The sequence below is a fragment of the Elaeis guineensis genome, chromosome 4 (genome assembly GCF_000442705.2).
Source record: "Elaeis guineensis isolate ETL-2024a chromosome 4, EG11, whole genome shotgun sequence".
Lineage (NCBI taxonomy): Eukaryota > Viridiplantae > Streptophyta > Magnoliopsida > Arecales > Arecaceae > Elaeis > Elaeis guineensis.
Genome location: NC_025996.2, coordinates 395,772 through 418,341, shown reverse-complemented (window position 1 = coordinate 418,341; position 22,570 = coordinate 395,772). Strand labels below are relative to the sequence as shown.

At 39.9% G+C, this 22,570-nt stretch overlaps 2 protein-coding genes across 2 annotated transcripts; one reads left to right on the top strand and one right to left on the bottom strand.

Moving 5' to 3' along the window:
* Positions 1-2,716: 2,716 nt before the first annotated feature.
* LOC105034558 (glutamyl-tRNA reductase 2) lies at positions 2,717-9,518 on the top strand. Its single transcript, XM_010909771.4, has 3 exons — positions 2,717-3,270; positions 7,448-7,689; positions 7,842-9,518. Exons 1-3 carry the CDS (start codon positions 3,009-3,011, stop codon positions 8,973-8,975), a joined length of 1,638 nt encoding a protein of 545 aa, XP_010908073.2. The 5' UTR covers positions 2,717-3,008; the 3' UTR covers positions 8,976-9,518.
* Positions 9,519-10,472: 954 nt separating this feature from the next.
* Positions 10,473-17,382, bottom strand: LOC105034557 (phosphoenolpyruvate carboxykinase (ATP) 1-like). Its single transcript, XM_010909770.4, is given in 15 exon segments — positions 10,473-10,856; positions 11,038-11,072; positions 11,075-11,205; positions 11,303-11,472; positions 11,591-11,769; positions 11,866-11,931; positions 12,010-12,183; positions 12,390-12,688; positions 12,968-13,068; positions 13,476-13,560; positions 13,652-13,805; positions 14,835-15,013; positions 16,183-16,270; positions 16,273-16,469; positions 17,090-17,382. Coding segments are annotated over 15 exon segments (2,280 nt in total). The 5' UTR covers positions 17,368-17,382; the 3' UTR covers positions 10,473-10,712.
* Between the last annotated feature and the right edge of the window lie 5,188 nt (positions 17,383-22,570).

Sequence of the window (22,570 nt, the reverse complement as noted above, 5' to 3'; positions counted from 1 at the left end):
AGAACTAGAGTTCTCTCCATTTAGAGTTCATTCTACTTCTCTCCATTACAAACTCTCATTTCTTACTTTTTATTTCTCCATTTTCACTACTAATTCTTAAGGCCCCGGCTGACTCAAGCATCAAAGGGTTCTAAATCGGAGGACACCCCACGATTTTGAGATTTTTTTTGTAGGTTTCGTTTGCGGTTCACGTCGGCATGACTCAGCTCTCCAACTCGACTCAGCACCGACCTCACCTCCGAGCCTTGTAACAACATTTAGGACTCGTTTGGTTGATGGAAAGTGGAGGAGGAAGAGGCACTTCCTGGGAAGTAAAAGTTGACGAAAAGTGGAGGGGGAATAGGCACTTCTTGGGAAGTGAAGAAAGTGCCTCTTGTTTGGTTGGAGTTTTAAGAGGAGAGAGAGTGAAAAAAGTATTTTTCATGGAAAGTCACTTCTCACATTTCATAGGAAGTGAAAACCCATGGAGAAGTGGGTTTTGGCATTTCCCGTGACATGGGAAGTTGTAGTATTTTTTTCTTTCCTAAAATATCCTTTTAAGATCCATAATTAAAATTTAATAAAATATCAATAGATGGTTAGGATTAAATACTGAATAGTAATATAATCTTATATTAATATTATCTTAATATTCATATAAATATAATATTAATATTTATCATATTTTAATATTATTTTAATACTTATATTAATATAATATTTTTATTAATAATAATATAATATTTATACTAATATAATATCATATTTATATCTATATTAATAAATTTATTATATTAAAATATTCATATTATGTTAATATAATATTAATATATTAGTATTATATTAATATAATAAATTATTATGATCTAATATTATATTATAATATATTAATATTATATTTATATTAATATAAATATAATATTTATATTTATATAAAGTTTATGAGTAAAAATGTATGATTTTATATCTACTAAGGGTATAATAGGTATTTTACACAGTTTTTTTTTCAGAAAAATAAGTGTTTATCCAAACATAAACTACTTTATAATAAGTCATCTTCCCATGGTCAACCAAATATACCAAAATTCTATTCCAAGAAGTAACTTCTTGAGAAGAAAAGTTCTTTCCGCGAACCAAATGAGTCCTTATATATTATATTTATCTATAATATGATATAATATATATTATTAATATATTATATCATAAACATAATATTATATATTATATTATATTATGTTGAAGGGGGTGTCGAAATTGGAAGGTCGAGTAGAGAGGATAAGAGAGGGGTAAAAATCCACTTAAAAAAAATGAAAGAGAAAACTTTTTATTTTATATTTTTTATAACTAATGATAGTGGATATTTAAGAAATAGAAATAAAATAACAAAACATATTTTCTGTATTGAATTTTATGTTTCTGATTTTTAAAAAATGATACCAAATTGGGTCTTAGTTTTTTATTTTTTATTTCTTAACAAGATTTCAATTTTTAGTCAAAATGGCTGCAAGATGCAGCACCTCGCGAATGAAGACTCCCCCCATCACAATGCAGCTCTCGGCAGTCGTTTCTTCCTTCTCCTGAACCAAGCTATAAATCCATGCTTTCCACGCTCCAAAAAGTCATTCCAACGCACTAATAGACCACTCGGAAACCACTATGAGACCATCTTGGCACTTTGATGGACCACTTTGGTGCTCAAATCAACTGCCTCGGCGCTTCGTTTGTGCTCTAATTGGCCATCCTAGGCTTGGGTTGACCGTCTCAGAGCTCTAACAAGCCGCTGCGACATTTTGTTCCTCCACCCCGATGTCTCCTAGCCCTTCTTTCCTGCACCAAGCATTCCGATTGTCCATTAACGAGAGAGGAGGGAAGGAGAATAATTACAACTTCTACTATTGCAGCTGTCCAAACAAAAGTATTTCCATCGTATGCATCTCTTCATGCTACAAATTCAGTTGCTGCAACTCATTTTCAACGCATCTTCAAGTACGAGAGAGCCCCTCTATTCACATTTTAATCTTTGGGGAATATTTTCTTTCCAAGTAACGATGACTAGCTTTTTTTTTCTTATCAAATTTGTTGCTTTCGTATCCTATCAGCGACTAGATATGTGGCACAATACACATTTAAAAAATTAAAATGAACGAGAGATTGCGGGGATAAGAGATAACGCCCAAGAATTAGAAAAGGAGCATCATTATTTAATCTGACTTTTAAATTAAAAAAAATTGTAGGTTTTGAATGGAGAGGATGGATAAGTAGGTTATATTCACTGCCAAGTTCCTTTACGAAAAATTATAAAATGTACAATAAATATTATAGATTATTATACCAAAATACCACTCTAGGGTGGTTAAATAGAGGCGCACATCCGCAGCAATAGAAGTCAAGGCTTTGAAATCGTAACCCGCTTCAGAAAATGATTTGGGGAACAAGGGTCCAACCATGGACCAGCCGCATCAATCTATCCCGCTGGCAATCGGGCCAATGTGAAATGAAAGCCATCAGTGCTGTATGCGTTTGCTACTTACCCATCAATTTTTAAAACAGATCCGGAGAAGCGGAGCGGGAGGGGAGGGTGGATAAAGCGTGTGCAGCATCAACCAATCAGAAGCCGATCAATAGCCAAGACCTCATCCCTCCCCGCCACCTGGACCCACCAACCAACCCCAAACCCAACTCCAACCCCAATCGCAAGAGAAGAGCGGGCCCACGTGCCCAACCGCCACCTCTTCCTCCTCCTCCTCCTCCGACCATTCATTCATTCCAACGGTTCCCTTCGAAGTCCAGACGCAACGCAACACCAGGATAGACAGACAGCTACTGATAGATACATAGATCGATAAAGAAAGAGGGGAGGGAGAGAGAGGCGGCGATCGGGAGGACGCGGCGCTCCTTCCTCTCGCTCGCTCGATCGAATTCCCTCTCTGTTCCCACAGAAGGAGACGCAGATACCCAAACCCAAGAAAAAAAAAGGAAAGCTTTTTCCCTTTTTTAAGGGCTAGGGCTAGGGCCACCGTTTTGATCCGATGGCGGCTGTGAGTAGTTTTGTGGCCTCCTTTCCGGGGCCAAAGACAGCGCCTTTCCTTCCTCGGAAGAGCTCGAATGCCCCGTTCTCTGCCTCGCCCGGGTTCCGGCCCGTCCCGAGAGCTCCAGTCCATGTCGGCAATCGGAGGGGAAGGGTTCGGGGGAGCCCCCGGTGCGACGCCGTGCTGGATCTGGTGGAAGCGAGGACACCGTCCCGGGCGGCCGGCGTCTCGGCTCTCGAGCAATTCAAGATCTCCGTTGACCGTAAGTCACTCCCTCCAGTACCATGCCCATTGCTGCTGCTTTGTTAGATGCATGTTTGAAAAGTTGAAGAGATTTTTCTCCATGGAAAGTGGATGTTCTGCTTGCTGATTTCTTTTTTTATTTTTGTTTTTGTTTTTATTTTTATTTTTTTTTGTGTTAATCCATTCCGCCCATTTCCTCTTCCCCTCTCCGAAGACGTACATCGGGGCTTGCGATCGATAAATCTTTTTTTTTTTTTTTTTTGATTGTCTGATTGTTGCGGCGGATTTCTATCTGCCGGTTATGGCAGGATTCATGGTGTGGTTGGTGAGAAAGGGCGTTCTGAATGTATTATTTGCTCCATGCATAGTTATGCCTTTGCTTCTGAACATAGGGCTTGGATTTGATGCTTGTGAAAATCAAAGAAAATGGGGATTTCGGTGTTGGACCTTCGGTCTATTCCTGCATAGATCACGTTTTCTTCTTCAGATTCGTGCTGTCAGGCATTTATGTTTGCATTCTGATTATGGAAATGTTGACCACATGTGACCTCAATTATCTTCCATGAAAATCTTGCATTAATGTCTTGAGATGCAATGTCATGTCAACTTGTGGGGTGTTTATGTTTTAATATTACAAGATGAGGGTATGCATTTGGTGCAAAGTTTTCCTCCTAGATCATTTATTTTCATTGATAAAATATTGATCATTTTTAGATGAGTGGTAATTGCATCTCCAATAAGGGGCGGTTTGGAGCGATGTAGTTCACACTGTACCATAACTTAAGGTGCAGTACTTGACTCATAAGGTAGCTTTCTTCTTGTTTTGGAGGTGAGTTTGGGGAAACGGGAGGTGTTTCTAGCAGACATTCCATCGAATACCTTGCAACAAACACTAGATTAGAGCACTCGATGTACATGAAAATGAGGGTGATGCGGATGAAGAGGTCGATATCGAAGCCACCGACAGCGAGGGCCTTTGCATGGACTTTGGCACCCATGGGCGACAGTGCGGATGATGGTGCAAGCCTTGAGGAGGGCAAAGAACTTAAATAAGAGTTGCACAAGAGGGTGGATGATGGTGGAGGAGGAGTGTGGCATGGTGAAAACTCAAGATGGAGGAGGCAATTATGAGCCTGGGGGCTGGTGGTGAGAAGGGACTCAAAGAGCAAGGTGGGGGAAAGAGAGGGGAAGAGGAGGAATTAGGCTCTTGGTGGGTTGGAATTAGGCTCAGCCCGGCTCAAGGTCCATTAGGCTGGGCCAACTTCGGGTTGGGCTTCAGGCTAGGTCTGAGAAAGTTTGGACTAGATTTAGGCTTCAATATAGAGCCCATTTTCTTTTCAGGCCGAGCTTCCTATATTATTGGTTCGGCTTGAGCTCGAGCCCATACAAAGGCCAACACGAAGCCCAATTGAAGATCTAGACCTAGTTGGTTCAATTAAAATATGGGCTGACCGGATCATATTCAGGACCAAACCCCCAACCCCACCCCCATCTGACTGTCGTAATCGATCGTCGCTGAGACCGATGAACTAATCTCCCCTCCTTGGCTCCCTGCTTCTTCTCTGACGTCGGCACTGACAACCTCCCACTCACTTGAGAAACACCAACATACCTCTAGCAGAGGGAAGAGAAGTGGAGGCGAGAAGATCGATTCTGACAATGGCGATGATTTTCCTTTCCTAATCTGGAAGATCGATTCCGAAGATGGTGATGATTTCTTCCTCCTACTATGGTGAGTGGATGGGAGAAGATTGTCGCCATACTGAGTGTGGGTGAGCACCTCATCGGCGAATAGTGGGTGGTTTAGCAGCGAGGGGGACATGGAGAATGACAAGTGGGAGGGTGGTGATTATTTCGATGAGGAGGATGACAACGAGATGGAGATGTTGGTCTCGTTGATGGACAACTGCTCAGATAACGTGCTTTGGTAGAGAAGGATGAGGAGGCGGCAGAGGGGAGGTGGTGAAGTGTTTACCATCGCCGGAGGGGGGTGGCGGTGTAGGTTGGTGCTGTGTGGGGTGGCGGGATGATGAAGGGAGGGTGAGGGAGAGCTTCACAGTGGTGAAGTGGTCAAGACCCGTAGGCGGACTTTCGATGGTCAATGGCAGAGATGATGGTGGAGAAGATGTACGAGGCTAGTCCAATTAGGTTCGGGCCAAGCTCGGATCTGAGTTTTTCAAAAAAATTTTGGATCTAAGCCCAGCCTGAAGCCCAAAAAAAATTTCAAGCTGGGCTCCGGTGGGGTATGGCCCGGCCCTGCCGGTCCAGCCCATTTCCAACCCTTCTCCTTGGAGGTGTTGAAGGCCCATGGCAACATCGAGGGACTTGAGAGTAGGGTGAGGGAGGAAGGGGAAGGGAAGGAGGAGGAGAGAAAAAACATTTTTTAAACTAAGACACCAACTCGAGTGATTGCAACTTGCCTTGTGTTCATTTTAATCGCAACACAACCTACCACAGGATAGCCCTACGTTGTAGCATAACAAGCAACTCAACTTACCATGTAGTTTAAATTGTAGGCATCCAAACAAGCATGCTAGTCTATGCTTGCAACTTGAACTGCATGTAACTCCACTTCCAGACTCCAAAAAGGCCCTAGTGAAGTCTTTGCAAAAGGTAAAGAAACTGGTCCAATCATTTCTCATTTGATCTTTCACCCAAAGCATGTGGTACCCCTTGGATCTTTGTGGTGTGGGATGGCTTCATCATTATTTGGCAAGGATTTGGAGACATTCATCAGTTTTAATACTTGTGTGGACTAGGGATTTTCACACTTCCTATTTTGTGAGCTTGTTAGCCTTAATGTGGCTCCACTTCCAGACTCCAAAAAGCCTCTAGTGGAGCCTTTGCAGAAGGTAGAGGAAACAGTCCAATTATTTCTCATTTGATCTTTCACTCAAAGCATATGGTACCCCTTGTATCTCCGTGGTGTGAGATGGGTTCTTTGTTGTTAGGCAAAGATCTTAGAGACTCTCATCAATTTTAATACTTGTATGCATCAGGATTTTTCACCCTCCTATTCTGTGAGCTTATTAGCCAAGTTCTATTCAGCTTTATATTGCCTTTATATGCATTGATTAATTATTTTATCTCCAATCCCATGTGAAGAGGAGTTTGTCTTGATGTGCATATGTCTAAATGTCCAAACAATTGGCATTTTCGAAAAGTTTACTGTGTCACCATGATCTTGTTTTGTTACCATGATCTTGTTGTGTACTTTCAGTTCTTTGAAGTCAGCCATCAGGATCTGCATTTACTAGGATATTATTTCAGTCATCAGATTATGCATTCAAAGCATATGGTACCCCTTGTATCTCTGTGGTGTGAGATGGGTTCTTTGTTGTTAGGCAAAGATCTTAGAGACTCTGATCAATTTTAATACTTGTATGCATCAGGATTTTTCACCCTTCCTATTCTGTGAGCTCATTAGCCAGGTTCTATTCAACTTTATATTGCCTTTATATGCATTAATTAATTATTTTATCTCCAATCCCATGTGAAGAGGAGTTTGTCTTGATGTGCATATGTCTGGATGTCCAAAACAATTGGCATTTTAGAAAAGGTTACTGTGTCACCATGATCTTGTTTTGTTACCATGCTCTTGTTGTGTACTTTCAGTTCTTTGAAGTCAGTCATCAGGATCTGCATTTACTAGGATATTACTTCAGTCATCAGATTATGCATTCAAAGCATATGGTACCCCTTGTATCTACGTGGTGTGAGATGGGTTCTTCGTTGTTAGGCAAAGATCTTAGAGACTCTCATCAATTTTAATACTTGTATGTATCAGGATTTTTTACCCTTCCTATTCTGTGAGCTTATTAGCCAAGTTTTATTCAACTTTATATTGCCTTTATATGCATTAATTAATTATTTTATCTCCAATCCCATGTGAAGATGAGTTTGTCTTGATGTGCATATGTCTGGATGTTCAAAAAAATTGGCATTTTAGAAAAGTTTACTGTGTCACCGTGATCTTGTTTCGTTACCATGATCTTGTTGTGTACTTTCAGTTCTTTGAAGTCAGTCATCAGGATCTGCATTTACTAGGATATTACTTCAGTCATCAGATTATGCATTTATTAGGATATTATTCACTTGTTTGACACATATTTGACGGCTGTATTTTAGCAAGTCGATCTTTGTGATGGTTATGCAACATTTTTTTTTTTGATAATATTGTGCTTTACTCTTATTAGGATATATGAAGGAGAGAAGCAGCATAGCTGTTATAGGTCTTAGTGTTCATACAGCTCCAGTGGAAATGCGTGAAAAGCTTGCTGTTCCAGAGGCTCAATGGCCTCGTGCTATTGAAGAGCTTTGCAGTTTAAATCATGTAGAAGAGGCTGCTGTTCTCAGTACCTGCAACAGAATGGAAATATATGTGGTGGTTTTGTCTTGGCATCGAGGAATTAGAGAAGTGACAGAGTGGATGGCTAAGGTAATCAATGATTAAGCTATTTGATGTGATGTTCATCTTACGCATTTGCATTTGTATTCTAGTTGTTCTTTTTGACTGTAGAAATTGGGGATGCGGACGTGTCTTTTCTATTTCAACCAGTCACACGCTTCTTTATTCTGTTTAAAATGCAGACTAGTGGAATTCCTGTTTCAGAGCTCCGACAGCATCTATTTATGCTTCGTGACAGTGATGCTACTCGGCATTTGTTTGAAGTATCAGCTGGGCTTGACTCCCTTGTCCTGGGAGAAGGACAGATCCTTGCACAAGTTAAACAAGTTGTTAGAGTTGGGCAAGGTAGCAGAGGATTGGGGAAGAACATTGACAGGATGTTCAAGGATGCAATCACTGCTGGAAAGCGTGTTCGCAGTGAGACTAACATATCATCTGGTGCCGTTTCTGTCAGCTCAGCTGCAGTGGAGTTAGCACTGATGAAGCTTCCAAAGTCCTACTTGCCATCTGCCAGGATGCTGGTTATCGGAGCTGGCAAGATGGGGAAACTTGTGATCAAACATCTTGTTGCAAAGGGATGCAAAAGGATCATGGTTGTAAATCGGTCAGTGGAAAAGGTAGATGCTATACATGAAGAAATGAAGGATGTTGAAATAATCTTCAGACCTTTCACTGACATGCTACCCTCTGCTGCTGAAGCTGATGTGGTGTTCACCAGCACAGCATCCGAGACACCATTATTTTTAAAAGAACATGTTGAAGGCCTTCCTCCTGTGAGCCATGCTATTGGGGCTGTAAGGCTTTTCATCGACATCTCTGTTCCTAGGAATGTCGGATCCTGTGTTTCATATCTTGAATATGCAAGAGTGTATAATGTCGACGACCTCAAGGAAGTTGTGGAAGCCAACAAGGAAGATCGACTGAGGAGAGCTATGGAGGCTCAAGCAATCATCACTCAAGAATTAAAGCGGTTTGAGGCATGGAAGGACTCCCTGGAGACTGTCCCTACTATCAAAAAATTAAGGTCCTATGCTGATAGAATTAAGGCTTCAGAGCTTGAGAAGTGTTTACAAAAGATCGGTGATGATGCTTTGACAAAGAAAATGAGAAGGGCCATAGAGGAGCTTAGCAGCGGTATAGTTAACAAGCTGCTTCATGGTCCATTGCAGCACTTGAGATGTGATGGCAGTGACAGTAGAACACTTGATGAGACCCTTAAAAATATGCATGCACTCAATCGGATGTTCAGTCTGGACACAGAGTTAGAAATCTTGGAGCAAAAGATTAAAGCCAAGGTGGAGAAAACTCGGAGTTAAGCTAATAGAAGTATTGAATGATCTATTGCTACACTGTTAAGCGGTCTTTCATCTGTTTGCGTTCATCTTCACACTTTTTGGGTCCCGGTGTCTGCCCATTCTAGTTCACTGATCCTCTATTTTTCATTAAGGGAACCTTCTCCGCTTCTTACTGAGCTCCATATGGGTTTCATTTGCAAGTATGTCAGGAAATGACTTCCCCGGCCTCCGCATTTCCTTGTAGAGAGACGGTAAAGACTTCCTGAGCTCCCTGTGGGTTTCATTTGCAGCTGGTGATGTCTGATGGTCATCTCGTTTTATAGGAACTGGTCAGTAACAGAGGTGAATTTGATTTGCTAATGGGTCATGGTCCTAAAGGTCTGCAATAATATGTTATGGTCCTTCTGAAAAGGTCATGGTCCTGAAAAGATTTTCCTTTTTATGCTTCTATTATCCAACTGCTGATGGTGGCAGACGTGCCAATCACATGAAAGACTTGGCTTGGTAATACGTCTGCATAATCAGATGGGGGTATTTAATGGAATGCTTTGGTTCCATGGTAGACATCATGTTTTTCTTTTGCTACGATTTTTAGATATTTTTGAGCTGATATGTATGCAGATGGTTAATGCACTTGGGGGTCTCAGAGAGAGGAGCCTGAAGGAGTATCTAGCTAGGGATATCACTTGGGACATGGGTTGGAGATCTTCTCCTTTATTTTCTTCTTCTTTTTTTTTTTTTTCCCTAAGCAGCAATTTTTAGCAGGTGTGTCTGGGTATAGACGGAGATTGGCAGTTTTTCATGTGTCCGTGAGTTTGTAATCATCTATGCCACAAGAAATTTGCATCCATCTCTTTAAGTAGAATCTCGACATGTATGGAAAGTAGGAAGTGCCTTGGCTGGTTGGCATCCATCTTTGAAAAGCTTGATTTTCCAAGAGGTCTAAAGTTCAAAACTGCATCTATCTCTTAAGTAGAATCTCGACAGGTATTGAAAACTGGGTAGCTCATGAAACAAAAGTGCCTTAGCTGGTTGGCATCCATCTTTGAAAAGCTTGATTTTTTAAGAGGTCTAAAGTTCAAAACTGCACTGCAGTTGCGGCACATTTTCACCATGTGATCCCAAAAGAAAGAAGAGAGAGAGAAAAAGAGCAATAAATCACGAGCTTGAAAAATTACCGAATTCAAAAAAAAAAAAAAAGAAAAAGAAAAAAAGAGAGGATTTCGATTGGATTTGAAAAAAACTAAAATTTGATAGGTGATGCAACTTTTTGATATGGTGGATCTCCTTTCTAGGCCGTATTCATTGCTTTTTGTAAAGATCAGGTCATCTTACTGGATCAAAAAATTCATAAATCCAAAGATACATAATTCTAATCCAGGCTAATGATCATGGCCATGATACACGGGCGCATTATAAAAGATGACGGCTCTTCCTCAAGAGTGAAGTAATTTCCTGATGCCCTTGCTGTCACAGATTTTATTGTAATGACCATCTTCCAGAGAATGGGCTCCCCAGTTGAAATAGACGCTATTCGCACCTTGTTTTTATGATTCATAAACGTCAACTTATGTCCTTGAAAGGATATATGCAGCCAGAGACTGAATGTAAAATTCAAGGAACATAGGACTAGGGAACAGAAAAACGAGTTTTACATATATAGATCATACATGTGTATATATATAATTTTATTCAAGGATCACTAGGTTTTGTGCGGTCCCATTACGATTCATCTCTCTCTTGCTGCTACGCGAAGGTTCAGAAGTTGGGACCAGCATCAAGGATCTCCTCAGTTAGCTTGCTGTCCTTTCCAATCTTATAGTTTGCAAACACCTCAAAGTTCTTTTTGAACAGGCCAGCCAGCTTCAGCAGAGTCTCCTTGTAGGCTGCCTTGTCCTCCCACTGTCCACCAAAGAGAAAAGCATCAAGGCTCGTGCGCATGATGAAGGGTGATTCACATAGAAATTAAGGATCCATTGGAATAGCATTCAGCAGTGATAATATATACATGGGTGGGTAACTACGGTTGGGAATATATATAAAGGACGAACGCAAAGGAGTTGAGAGAAACAAGGCAACTTACAGTGTTCACCGGGTCCAGGATCTCGGACGGCAGCCGTCAACTTGCGTCGGTATCTCCAGCCCAAACACCTCCGTCTTTTTGTAGCAGGCGGTCAGGAGGCTACCGGAATGTATGGCATCAATGATCTTCCGAGTGTAAGCCAGCTTGATGCGATTCCCAACACCGTACCTGAAAACAGAGCCAAGAAGGATGTCGAATAGAAGAAACGTACACAAGGGATGATTCAAGCGAGCGTTTTAATCAATTAATCATCGGACTTCGCTACCTTCCACCTGACCAGCCGGTGTTGACAAGCCAACCGGTGGCACCATACTTTTGCATCTTCTCGGCCAGCATTGCTGCATACCTCGTGGGATGGAGCATTACGAATGCTGCTCCGAAGCAAGCAGAGAATGTTGCCTGCGGCTCTTTGATGCCATCTTCCGTGCCGGCCACCTTTTTTTTTTTTAAGCCAAAAAAAAAAAAGCAGCAACATACGAAACAATAACTACAAAGATTCCAAGTTTTGGGTGCATGATTAGGTCGGGTTTTTAGGATAAAATATATTGCATACCAGTGCGGTGTAGCCACTGATGAAATGATACATGGTCTGAGCAAGGCTCAACTTGCTCACAGGTGGGAGCACGCCGAAAGCATCGCATGCCAAGAGGATAACATTCTTAGGGTGCGGCCCAACGCACGGGATCTTTGCATTGGGGATGTATTCGATGGGATAAGAAGCACGAGTGTTTTCTGCCGAAAAAATGTCGATCAGCACAGCAACATATGAAATCCAAAACAGCCTCGATCGATCGCAAGGTATGACGAAGGCGAATTATTAATAATTACCGGTAACGGATTTATCTGAGTAGTCCACTTCCCGCGTGTGCTCATCGAATACTACATTCTCCAGCACTGCAAGAGAGACCAATTAGTTCCGTCGACATGCACAGAAAGAAATACATCGATGGAGTGATAACGATTGATCATCACCGGTTCCAAACTTAATGGCGTTCCAGATGTCGGGCTCCTTCTCCTTGGACAGATCGATGCACTTGGCATAACAGCCACCCTCAATGTTCGAAACACCAGTATCACTCCAACAGTGCTCGTCATCTCCAATGAGCAGTCTATTATGATCCGTGGATAGAGTTGTCTTCCCGGTGCCTGTGGAAAGATGAGAAAGAAACGCCGAGTCATTAATCGATGGCATGCAGCATGAGCAGGGGATACATCCATGGGTCATTCATTAATATATATAGTAGATATACATATATGAGAGAGAGGTGGAGGTCCCAGAGAGGGAGAGCAAAAAGGAGCGCGGGTGCGGGTGGGCAGGTGACGGCACCACATTCCGATGAGTCCAAACTTACCTGATAGTCCAAAGAAGAGGGCGACGTCACCATGTTTGCCCATATTGCAGCCAGAATGCAGGGAGAGGATTTGTCTCTTAGGCATGAGATAGTGCATCACACTGAACAGACCCTTCTTCATCTCCCCAGCATACTGCGTGCCGAGGATGACCATTTCCCTCCTAGCGAGGTTTAGATCTATGCTAGTGGAGGATGTCATGTAATGTGTGTAACGATTGCATGGAAATTGTCCAGCATTGTATATCGTGAAGTCCGGAGTACCGAAATCCTCCAGTTCTTCAGGCGTGGGCCGGATGCACCTGTCACCCATCCAGTCATCGTATGCACAACCAACTACTACTATTTTACTGAATTCTCATGCTTGCCGGCCCATCGTCTTGGAAGGAAAGCAAGCAAAGAGAGACACGCCTACGTCATGACATCTATATTACTGATGACTACTTATCTAATGTAACAGCAGCAAGCAAACGATCAGAGGGTTACTTATCTGGCCGGATTACCGTAGCAGGCGCACGAGAGACCTAGAGTACCGCAAAAACCAACGGTATCCTAATATTCTGTTTAATGTTTGTACTTACATGTTATGCATGAATAGGGAATGGTAGGCCCTCGCCGAGACGATCCGGACTTTGATCCGATTCTCCGGGTCCCAGTTCAGGAATTGATCGTTGACGAAGACCTGCAAAATGATATATGACAGATACCATTTTAATCAAGAAAAAATTCCCATGAAATTCTTAATTTTTTCCTCCTGCCAAAAAGGAAAAGCGAAGCTTGAAGAGCCAAAAGGAATAAATTTGGAAGCACAGATCAAATGTCAAAGTCGTGCAGGAATTCTTGAACCGACTTTCCGCTGCTGAACTAGTTGTGTCATGTTAGATTGGGTGTTTTAAGAGAGTTCCAATTCCTTCTTTCGTACCAAAAGTAATACCCAATAATAGCCAACTTTCTCTATTCAACTCCGACTCCAACATCCCTAACCCCCTCATGTATTAGACTAGTAAAAACTCCCAGCCAAGAATTCTACATTCCGGACTATTTTATTAATTTTTTTTTTTTTTTTAAAAAGAGTAATTGTGCGAGTACCTTTTCTAGAGAATTCAAGTAATCGACAGCCCTCTCCCTGTTCACCAGGAAAGTGTGTTCATCCATCTCAATGTTAGGTGAACCCCTGGAATATGCACAACAAAAGGAAAAGAAATTAACAAATCAAGCATGAGATATGCTCAAGCGAACACAGAGAGAATGGGACCGATACTTACTTTCCCCACCAGAGCTCATCTGCAGTGGTCTCATCCTTGACGACGCGTTTGTCCCTTGGAGATCGACCTGTCTTCGCGCCGGACAAGGTGGCCAAGGCCCCTGCCGACGTTATAAACGATCCCTTCTCGTACTTAATGGCTTGTTCATATAGCTCTGTATTTTTGAATCCATTTTTTTTTTTCCGTCAGTCATGCACACGCAGAAAGCCGAGGACGACTACTTTCATATCATTCTCTTTGTTTGAGGTAAGTCCTTCAGTTAATATGATAAACTCAAGAAGACAAGTCAACATCCAACTGGTGGAGTAGCATGTCGGATGTTAATTAATTGCCCACATTTTTTGTCTATTGTGTTGCAGGAAAAAAAAAAAAAGAAGGGGGAACAAGGAGAAGACGGCGGAAAGAAGAACTGTCTTAGCAATCAATCACAGCATAGTCGGTCGTCTGGTGCTGGGAACAATATGGCTAGAGGCCAGGATCCAGAATTCGGGACGCAATAAGGAGAACTCGTCAAAAAGTTTCGAAAGAAAAAGGGCATTGCAACAAATAAATTAGAATAAAGTACAATAATTGATTTATAATTTATTCATATTAAAATAAAAATTGAAGAGACAGGAACGAGAAGCAATAGCGAAAAAAGGCTGCTACAAGTAACAACAAAACAAATAGAATCGTTCTTGAGCAATTAGCAACTGAATCAGAAAATCAATTTCTTATTAATATCTTCGGACAATTGAAAAAAAGAAAAATCAAAAAATGGTTCGTATTTGTTCCTATGAACCATGGGCATGCCATTCTGCAGCCGAGCTGTCAGACCGCAGACGAATGGTACATGTCACGAGCCGGTACAGTATTAATGGGGGCTGGTGACAGTGGTGCTCCGGAAAGGGCGATGTTGACAAATTGTGAAAAGATATCAGGTCCTTAATGTGAATCAAAGTGGAAAAAATTCAACTCCTTTCTCCTTTTGAGAAGTAGTGACAGGTCAACATCAATCAGTATCCCCCAAACTCTATTTCCTCAAACAATTTTTTTTTTTTTAGGAAACTTCCTCCAACAAGAAAATGGTGGAGAGAGTCCGGTGCTCGTGACAAGCTGTTGACACTGGGGGGGCGTGGGGTGGGGAAAGAAAAGCGATAATAAAAAGGATGCGAGTGGAGCAGGAATACGGAAGAATCAATACCGGCGGGGGCGAGGTTGTAGAGAACGTGAGTGAACTTGAGGGCGCTGTCACTGACGCTGATGGTGGGGGTAAAGTAGTGGTGGTGCTCCGCCCCCACCTTGGGTGCCTCTGCCTTCTTCGCCGGGTCGCCCTTCACCACCTTCGGTCCTGTCTCCCGTGTCAGCGACGCCAGCGACGCACTGCCATTAATCATCCAAACCAGCTTCTCGTTATAAGGCAAACAAGATCGGTGTATATATATATATATTTTAAAATTTTTCTGCTATTACAATAAAATTAAAAAAATAAAAAAAATATATATATATATATCCCATCAACTGGTGAATGAAATAACGTCAAATAACCTTTTCGCGACTGATACTTTTTCCTCCTCCGTATCGGTGGAGCCTGTAGTTCAGTTAATATTTATTATATGGAACCTTCATTGTCTAGGTTTAATTACTTATTCGAATATCGACATCAATCTAGTAGCGGAAGCAAATTCAACAGTTTAATCAAGATAAAAGAACTTTTGGCTGTTAAACTGAGATCAGCTCAAAGAACTACTACGAAATTACAAAAATATTTGTAAATAATTATTTTAATTAAAAAAAATCCATACAAGTACATGAAGCCAAACAATAAAGAAAAAGAAATCGATCGTATGTTCATCAACTTATTTAGCCAGAGACTGTTTGGACAACGGCTACAACTTAAGCTCACGCATGGTAAAGCTGGAGGACCGGGGCTGACTGCACGGCCTGTAGATTTTTTTTTCTCTCTCTCTCTTCTTTTTTTTTTTTTTTTGTGACATCCAAATCGAACGGTGGAATTGGCCCGTCCAGGTGGGCCCTCTCTTGGGCATCATGATCATTATAGAACAACGCGCATACAAGAGCAGACAAGAAACCTATTTTCCTCTTTTGCACCGATTTCCCGTCTTTGAAGGCGCGCTGTCCTCCCATGGAGGTACGAAAGCAAATTACTCCCCATATCCGCCGAAAGGAAAAATAAGAAGCTTTATTAAAATGATATATGTAATAATAATAAGAATACGTATAGTAAGCGTCGGTCCCAAAGCCAGGTCGCACGAGCTAAAGCCACGAGCTGAAGTAGCTTTTTTTATTTCTTTTCATTTTTTTTTTCTTCTCTCTCTCACCTTTTGACGCCCTACCAGAACCTTACTAATCTCAGGCAGAGCCGACGCACCCAATCCAATCTCTGCGATAACGAGGACCCGTCGGACGGCTTACCTTGTTAACGTAATCTTCTTTTCAGACGTCACATACATATCTATGTAAATTGGTCGTAGATATAGCTGCATATATGACGTATATAGAGATAGAGGGACCAACCTCCCTCACCTCACCTGATGGATTGTAGCTGGAGCTTCTGGCGTTCGTCCTCGGAGAGGATGGCAAAGGCGGCGCCACCTTGGCCGTCCTTGATAGGGGTGTGGGGGTGGACTTCTTCTTCTGGAGGGAGTGGAGCTCGTCGATGGTCTGGGCCTTCACCGGCGGCGTGCTGTCGTCGTGGCAGATCGCGTCATCCGGCCTCTTCTTGCCGCTGCCGTGGGTCTGGATCCGAGGCAATCCGTTGCGAGCCAGCATGTTGCCGTCCAAGGCGAAGCTGAAATCCCCGTTTTCCGTCATTGCTCTGCCAATGAACAGATGAACTATACAATAAAAATAGGTTCTCTCTGTTTCGTTATCTGAAAAACGGACAAAGGGCTACAAAAGCACTTCCGAGCCACAATCATGTAAATTGAGTCGCGATTTCGCAAAATACGTTTTTTTCTGAAGAAAAAAAACCAAAAATCTCGTATCTTGCAGACAAAACCGACGACGGATTTAATACAGAAGGGGAAAGGGCAAATATTAAAAAAAAAAAAAAAAACCTTAAACCTTATGAAATTACGGTCCAAAAGAAACGGCAATCTTCGTTGCGATCAGGGTTTATACAATAATAATATTATTAGAAATGAACTTTTCGAGATTGAATCTAGTATTCACATATAGGAACAGAAAATGGTCCAATCTTGTCCATATGATCAGTTAAGGATTATTTAAGAAATCCTGGTGAGGAGGAACAGAACCCCGGCCCCAGTTCCAATGGGGAAAAACGGATCGAATGAACTCGCATCTGATATAGTCTCCGGAGCTCCCCCTCCTCCTCCCCTCTCCTGTTTTACGCATTCCTCCATCCAAAAGATGGTGATAAGAGGAGAAGAGAGGGAGGAGCGAGACAAAAGCAGGCGAAGAAGAAGCAGAGCCTACCTTGAGAAGAGAAAGAGAAACGCGTCGTTGAAGCGGTGGAGATGTGGGGAACAAAAGGAGAACGAAATTAGAGGGAGAAAAAGGAATCCTTTAAGGAAACGAAGGGAACGACCATACACAAGCGGTGGGTGCGTGATGTTCCGAATCCAAGAAAGAGGAAGATGGGATGGAGGAAAGCGTAAACCCGGGGGTCCCCTTTTAAAGATGGGGATGAGGGGTAGTAATGGAATCCGAAGATCACATGTCGAGAATGCAGCCAAAAGTCTTCCCATACCCATCCATCCTCTCTTCCCGCTTCGCGTCTTCTACGGTTGCTGAGCTGGTCCTGGACGGCTGAGTACTCCCTCTTTCCCTGCCGCGACATCCATCCGTAATCTGTATACGTCTGATTTGAAACCGACGGTGGTCGATGGCGTAGCCGGGGCTGGGTTCATGAGGCCATTTACTTTCAACCTCGATCATCTCGATTCTGGAGCGTCCACATGTCGATGCAACAAGCACCTCCAATCGAATCGCACGCATCTAGAGAGCTTTGCAACCCTCAGCAAGATCGAGCAGTCCGCTTCTAGGACGCGGCAGCAACAAAATTAAAATAGTGTAGCGTTTCGTTGCACCGTTGGGTTCAGCTGAGCTGGCGCATCCCGTGAAAAATAAATGGACTGCATTAAATGGCCTCTCTCGTGCAGCTGTGGCGTGACCGAGCCCTAGGGATGTGGTTGGGAAATCCAGCGGAATGAGAATGATGAGGATAACTTACCGGAGCCATCGGTTTTATTTATTTCTTTATTTATTTTCCTTCCTTCTTATCAACGGCGTCTGTGTTGACGAAGAAAAGATCGCCAGCCACGTCTCGACCTTTTATCAATTAATGATTTTTGTTTGGTAAGAATCAATTAATGATTAGTAACGATACGCATGGAGACGGATAGAGAATACGTTTCGACGCAAAATCCATGCTAACCACCTATTTAATAAGAGATGAAAAAAAATAAATAAATAAATAAATTGACCTTCCATTCATCCTTATCTATTCTTCCACATATTTGATAAAATATAAAAAAATAAATAAAAATAATTTTTTATTTTATTTGGTACTTAAACAATGAAAAAAAAAAGAATGATATTTATATAATATTTTTACTAAATTATTTTTAGATAAAAATAATATTATTATCAATTTATAATACTTATTTATATCAAAAAAATAATATATAAATTTATAATTATTATAATTTATAATGATAAAAAATTATATAAATATTTAATTTAATTTAATAAATAATTTTATTCATTAATTAACTATATATTAAATATATAAATAATCAATCAATTAATAATTTAATTTAAATAATTAATTAATATTATACAAAATAGTTAATTAAAAATAGTATATGGAAAGAGAGAAATGGAAGGTAATTTTAATTATTTAAATATAATTATCAAAATTATATATTAAAATTGAAATAATTAATAATAAAATTTAATAGTGCATGATTAATAGTATATAAAAATATATGTATAAATAATATGAATGAAAATATGAAGAAATATTATAGTTTTATCAATAAATTAATAAATAATAATTTTATCAATGCAAAAATTTATCTATCATTCTTTGCATCCTTTCAATTTGGAAGGATGCAATTTGGTACATCAGGATAAATAGACAGCTCTTCTTTTTTTTTCATCATCCCTATAACTTTTTTAACCAAATAATGGATCCTTCCAATCTCATCCATCCACCATCTCTCGTGATCCCAATTAAATATAGGACAAAAATCTAATCTAATAAATGATTCATATTTTCTTAATTAATTAAATAAAATCATATAATATAAAAATTAATGATAGTCATTACTCTTTCACGTATTTTATGTGGATTAAATTCTTTTATTTCTCATTCCTCACACAATTTTAAGAGACCCATCAGCATATCAGTTATTGAAAAAAAAATAATTATCTTTAAAATTAGTTATTATTAGTCTTCTCGCATTAAAACTCTAAATTTAAAAAAAAAGGGGGCAAGAAACAAGAACCAACTCCTCTCTCATGTTAACGTTATCCCAAAGAAATTATCCTATTGATTTCTCGTGCATTAAATCTCAGCAAATAAAATAGAGCATATTACCAAAGGGAGCGTATGTGTCCCGATGGACTCCTCTCGAAGACATCTGTTTCAATTCTTAGTTAACCATCTCAAAAAAATATAATTTATCCTTGTGTTGATTCTTTGCTAATTATATAGTATGCACCCGTTTCAAAATACCGAATGATGAGTGTGGTTGCTTAGTGATCTCTGTCTCTCCGCATTCAAAAGAGCACTTCGATTCCCTCTCTGTTTTTTAACTGAAAAAACAAACTCCTTCTCTCTGTCTCTCTCTCTCTTTCTCTTTCTCTGTTTCCATGAATCTCCTTTTCCTTGGTGACTTATAGATTTTCTTTTGGCTTCATAATCCTTTTCCTTTGTAACTATTTTCCAAAATATGCATGCCGAGGCTCTTCTGTCATAATTCTCTAACTAATATTACCTGATTACTCTTTACCAAAAAATAAAAATATTATCTTGTGCTTTAAATTCTCTCTAAATTCTTAATCGTGCCCTTTTGATAGAATGTTTCTATTTTCCCATTTTATATGAACTCTATTTCTTTTCTTTTTTTTTTTAAAATATAAATCCATTCGCTACTCTTTATGATCTCTCCATGAGAAATCTTATTATCAAGACTTTTTGTTATAAATGATGCTTACCATCACTACTCAAGCAGCGAATTTTACTTTTTATAGTTTTCTCACAACAAATATTTTTTTACCGATGATGCTATCCAGAACCACTCAAAGCAAGCAAAGCATCTCATGAGCTCCGAAGAAAACAATAGAAATCCAATTCCTTGCAATTCCCGGTAGGAATTTTGTGACGGTGATATTTGAAAAGTGTTGAACCATGCTCCCTCTCGTCATGTACTTTTGGCCCGACAAGCACCGCAAAGATCACCTAGATTATTCTATTAGAATTTATCCAATTAAATTCTATCCGGATGTGACCCATACTACCACTTTATTTTGATTGATTTTATTCATCTAGACTCTTTGACTAAAGATAAGACTCCAATAAATTGAAGATATATTTGATGGTTACTGTGATAAAATTAACCTCTACACAATCATTGTAGATAACGTCCATCTTCTAGTCTTTGAGACTGATTTAAATACTATCTTTGATGGATGAAGTACGTTATAAAAGGACACTCTCTGTGGATTTGCTCTAACCCATCCGAGAGCTTGAGGTCCTCTTCATCAGAAATTTTTAGAGTTGGGATTAGAAAACCGAGATGCTCCTCAACGACAACGAGAGCATATCTGGTTTGGTTCTCTTCTAGTTGCAGGTCGCAGATGATTGCAGACTGTTGTTATAGAATTCGACAGGTTGATGAGAAAGATTCTGAATGGCATCAATGATTTCGTCTTCATGTAAGTTCTATTGTCCCATAAAATTTTTATATTGTGGGATTAGAACCATATAGATTTTTAGTTTGAAGATTGAAGCCTTCGTATCCATATAAAATTTACACGGAGGTAGATCTAACTGATCATCCTGATCAAAGTATCACAATCTGGATCTCTTCTTGTTTCCATAAAGAATTTATGATTATTGATTTATTTTTAAAAAATCTTGCCATTTATTGATTGGGCCTATGATATTATTTACTTATCTTAAAGAGTATTGAACCGATATTTCTGTTAAGACTATGATTATTAGGTAAATAAATGAATAAATAAAGAAGAGAAAAATAACGGACGGTGTGTGTAAGGTCTTTACTGCCATTTCCATCCCTCCGATGAGGACCTCCGGCCTACATCCACCGGCCACCCAAGGTAAGCCGCCGGCATCCTTCCCCTCCAAGAGCCACCCGCCGGTCAAATAAAATAAATAAATAAATGAAGAAAAAGAGAGGAGAGTGATACGGGGCTCTTTCGTCGAATGATCGTGAATGTGGGTGGAACATGACTGTTGCACTCCAGTAACCACTGCTCGAGATTAGTCGGAGGCTTAGGGAAAGGTGGCCCATCAATCCAGACTTATCTGGTGGCCATCGACCAAATTTTTAGGAGGTGGAGATCCGATTTGAAAGCCATCTTCATGGATCTTAAATCGATCGGTTTTACTGCCGGCATACTCATTGAGAAATCGATAGATAGCTTTGGGATGGGACAGCAGACCACCAAATTGATTTTACAATGGCCACCAACAAAGATTAGGCGGGGACAATCACCGGCTTGCCCACTCCTCCATCGATTTTCCATCAAGACCAACCAATCACCGGCAATAAATGATCGGGGGAGATTCTAGAGAGGAGGCCGCCGATGGTTATGGGTGGTCCGTGATTGCTAGCAGTGACTAGGAAGAAGAGATTGATCGGCGGCCATGGGGGTTTGAGGGGTAATCGGGAAAGGATGGAGGAAGAAGAAAAGATGAAGGGGGTGGATTCAGGTTTCAAGTTTTGATTATAAATCCAAATTTATTAGATACAAATCCGCTAATCTTTTAGACCTTTTATAATTGATTGAATTAGACCACATTGAGCTAGTTTAATACTTCAATTAGTTTGGAGAATTTTGTAATTTAGCCCCGGATAAAGTCCATATTTGATAAAGGCCCTTTCCTGTAGTTGTTTAATTCAATTTAAAGATTTTTGTAATTTAGTCCCTAAAAAGTAATTAATTCCATAAAGGTCCTTATAAAATTATATTTGAATCCTTATAATCGAGTTTATTATATTAAGACCCTTGGATTATTATTTAGTCTCCGTAATAAACTTTATTATATAAAGATTCTATGATAATTATGATAAAGCACATGACATTTGATTTTATTGCATAAAGGTTCATAAATTTATACATTACATATTTTTATGTGTTATTTAATGTATTTATATGCAAATAAAGTATTGAAGGCCTATTATCATGTTCTTTATAATGTATTCATGTCATGTTTAGTATGTAAAATTTATTGACACTGTTTATAAAGAATTGAAAGTTTTTGATTTGATTAATTCTATGGGATCACTAAAATGGTCATGAGCTCTTAAAATCAAAATTTTTTTATAAAGTATAATTATGGATAAATATAATTGATCCAATAAAATTTTAACAGTATCGCAATTGTATCTAAACTACTAAAATATTGATCAGCTCCTAAAGAAGCATCTTCATGTTTGATGTTTAGATAGATAAAATGACAGGATTGTATGTTGGATCGAGTAACATTTTCATATTCAAAGGTATAGTGTTTGGTTATACCCAATATGTATATCTTGTTAGGTTCACTAGTGATATGATATATCACTAAATGGGTATAGCTACTAGTATGTTATGGCACTCGTCCAAAAGAGAGACATAATAATGCACTTGGCTGTCCGCCAAAGTTAAATATCAAGAAATTTATTTACTTTGAATAAAGTTTAATAAGTCTCATTATTTGAT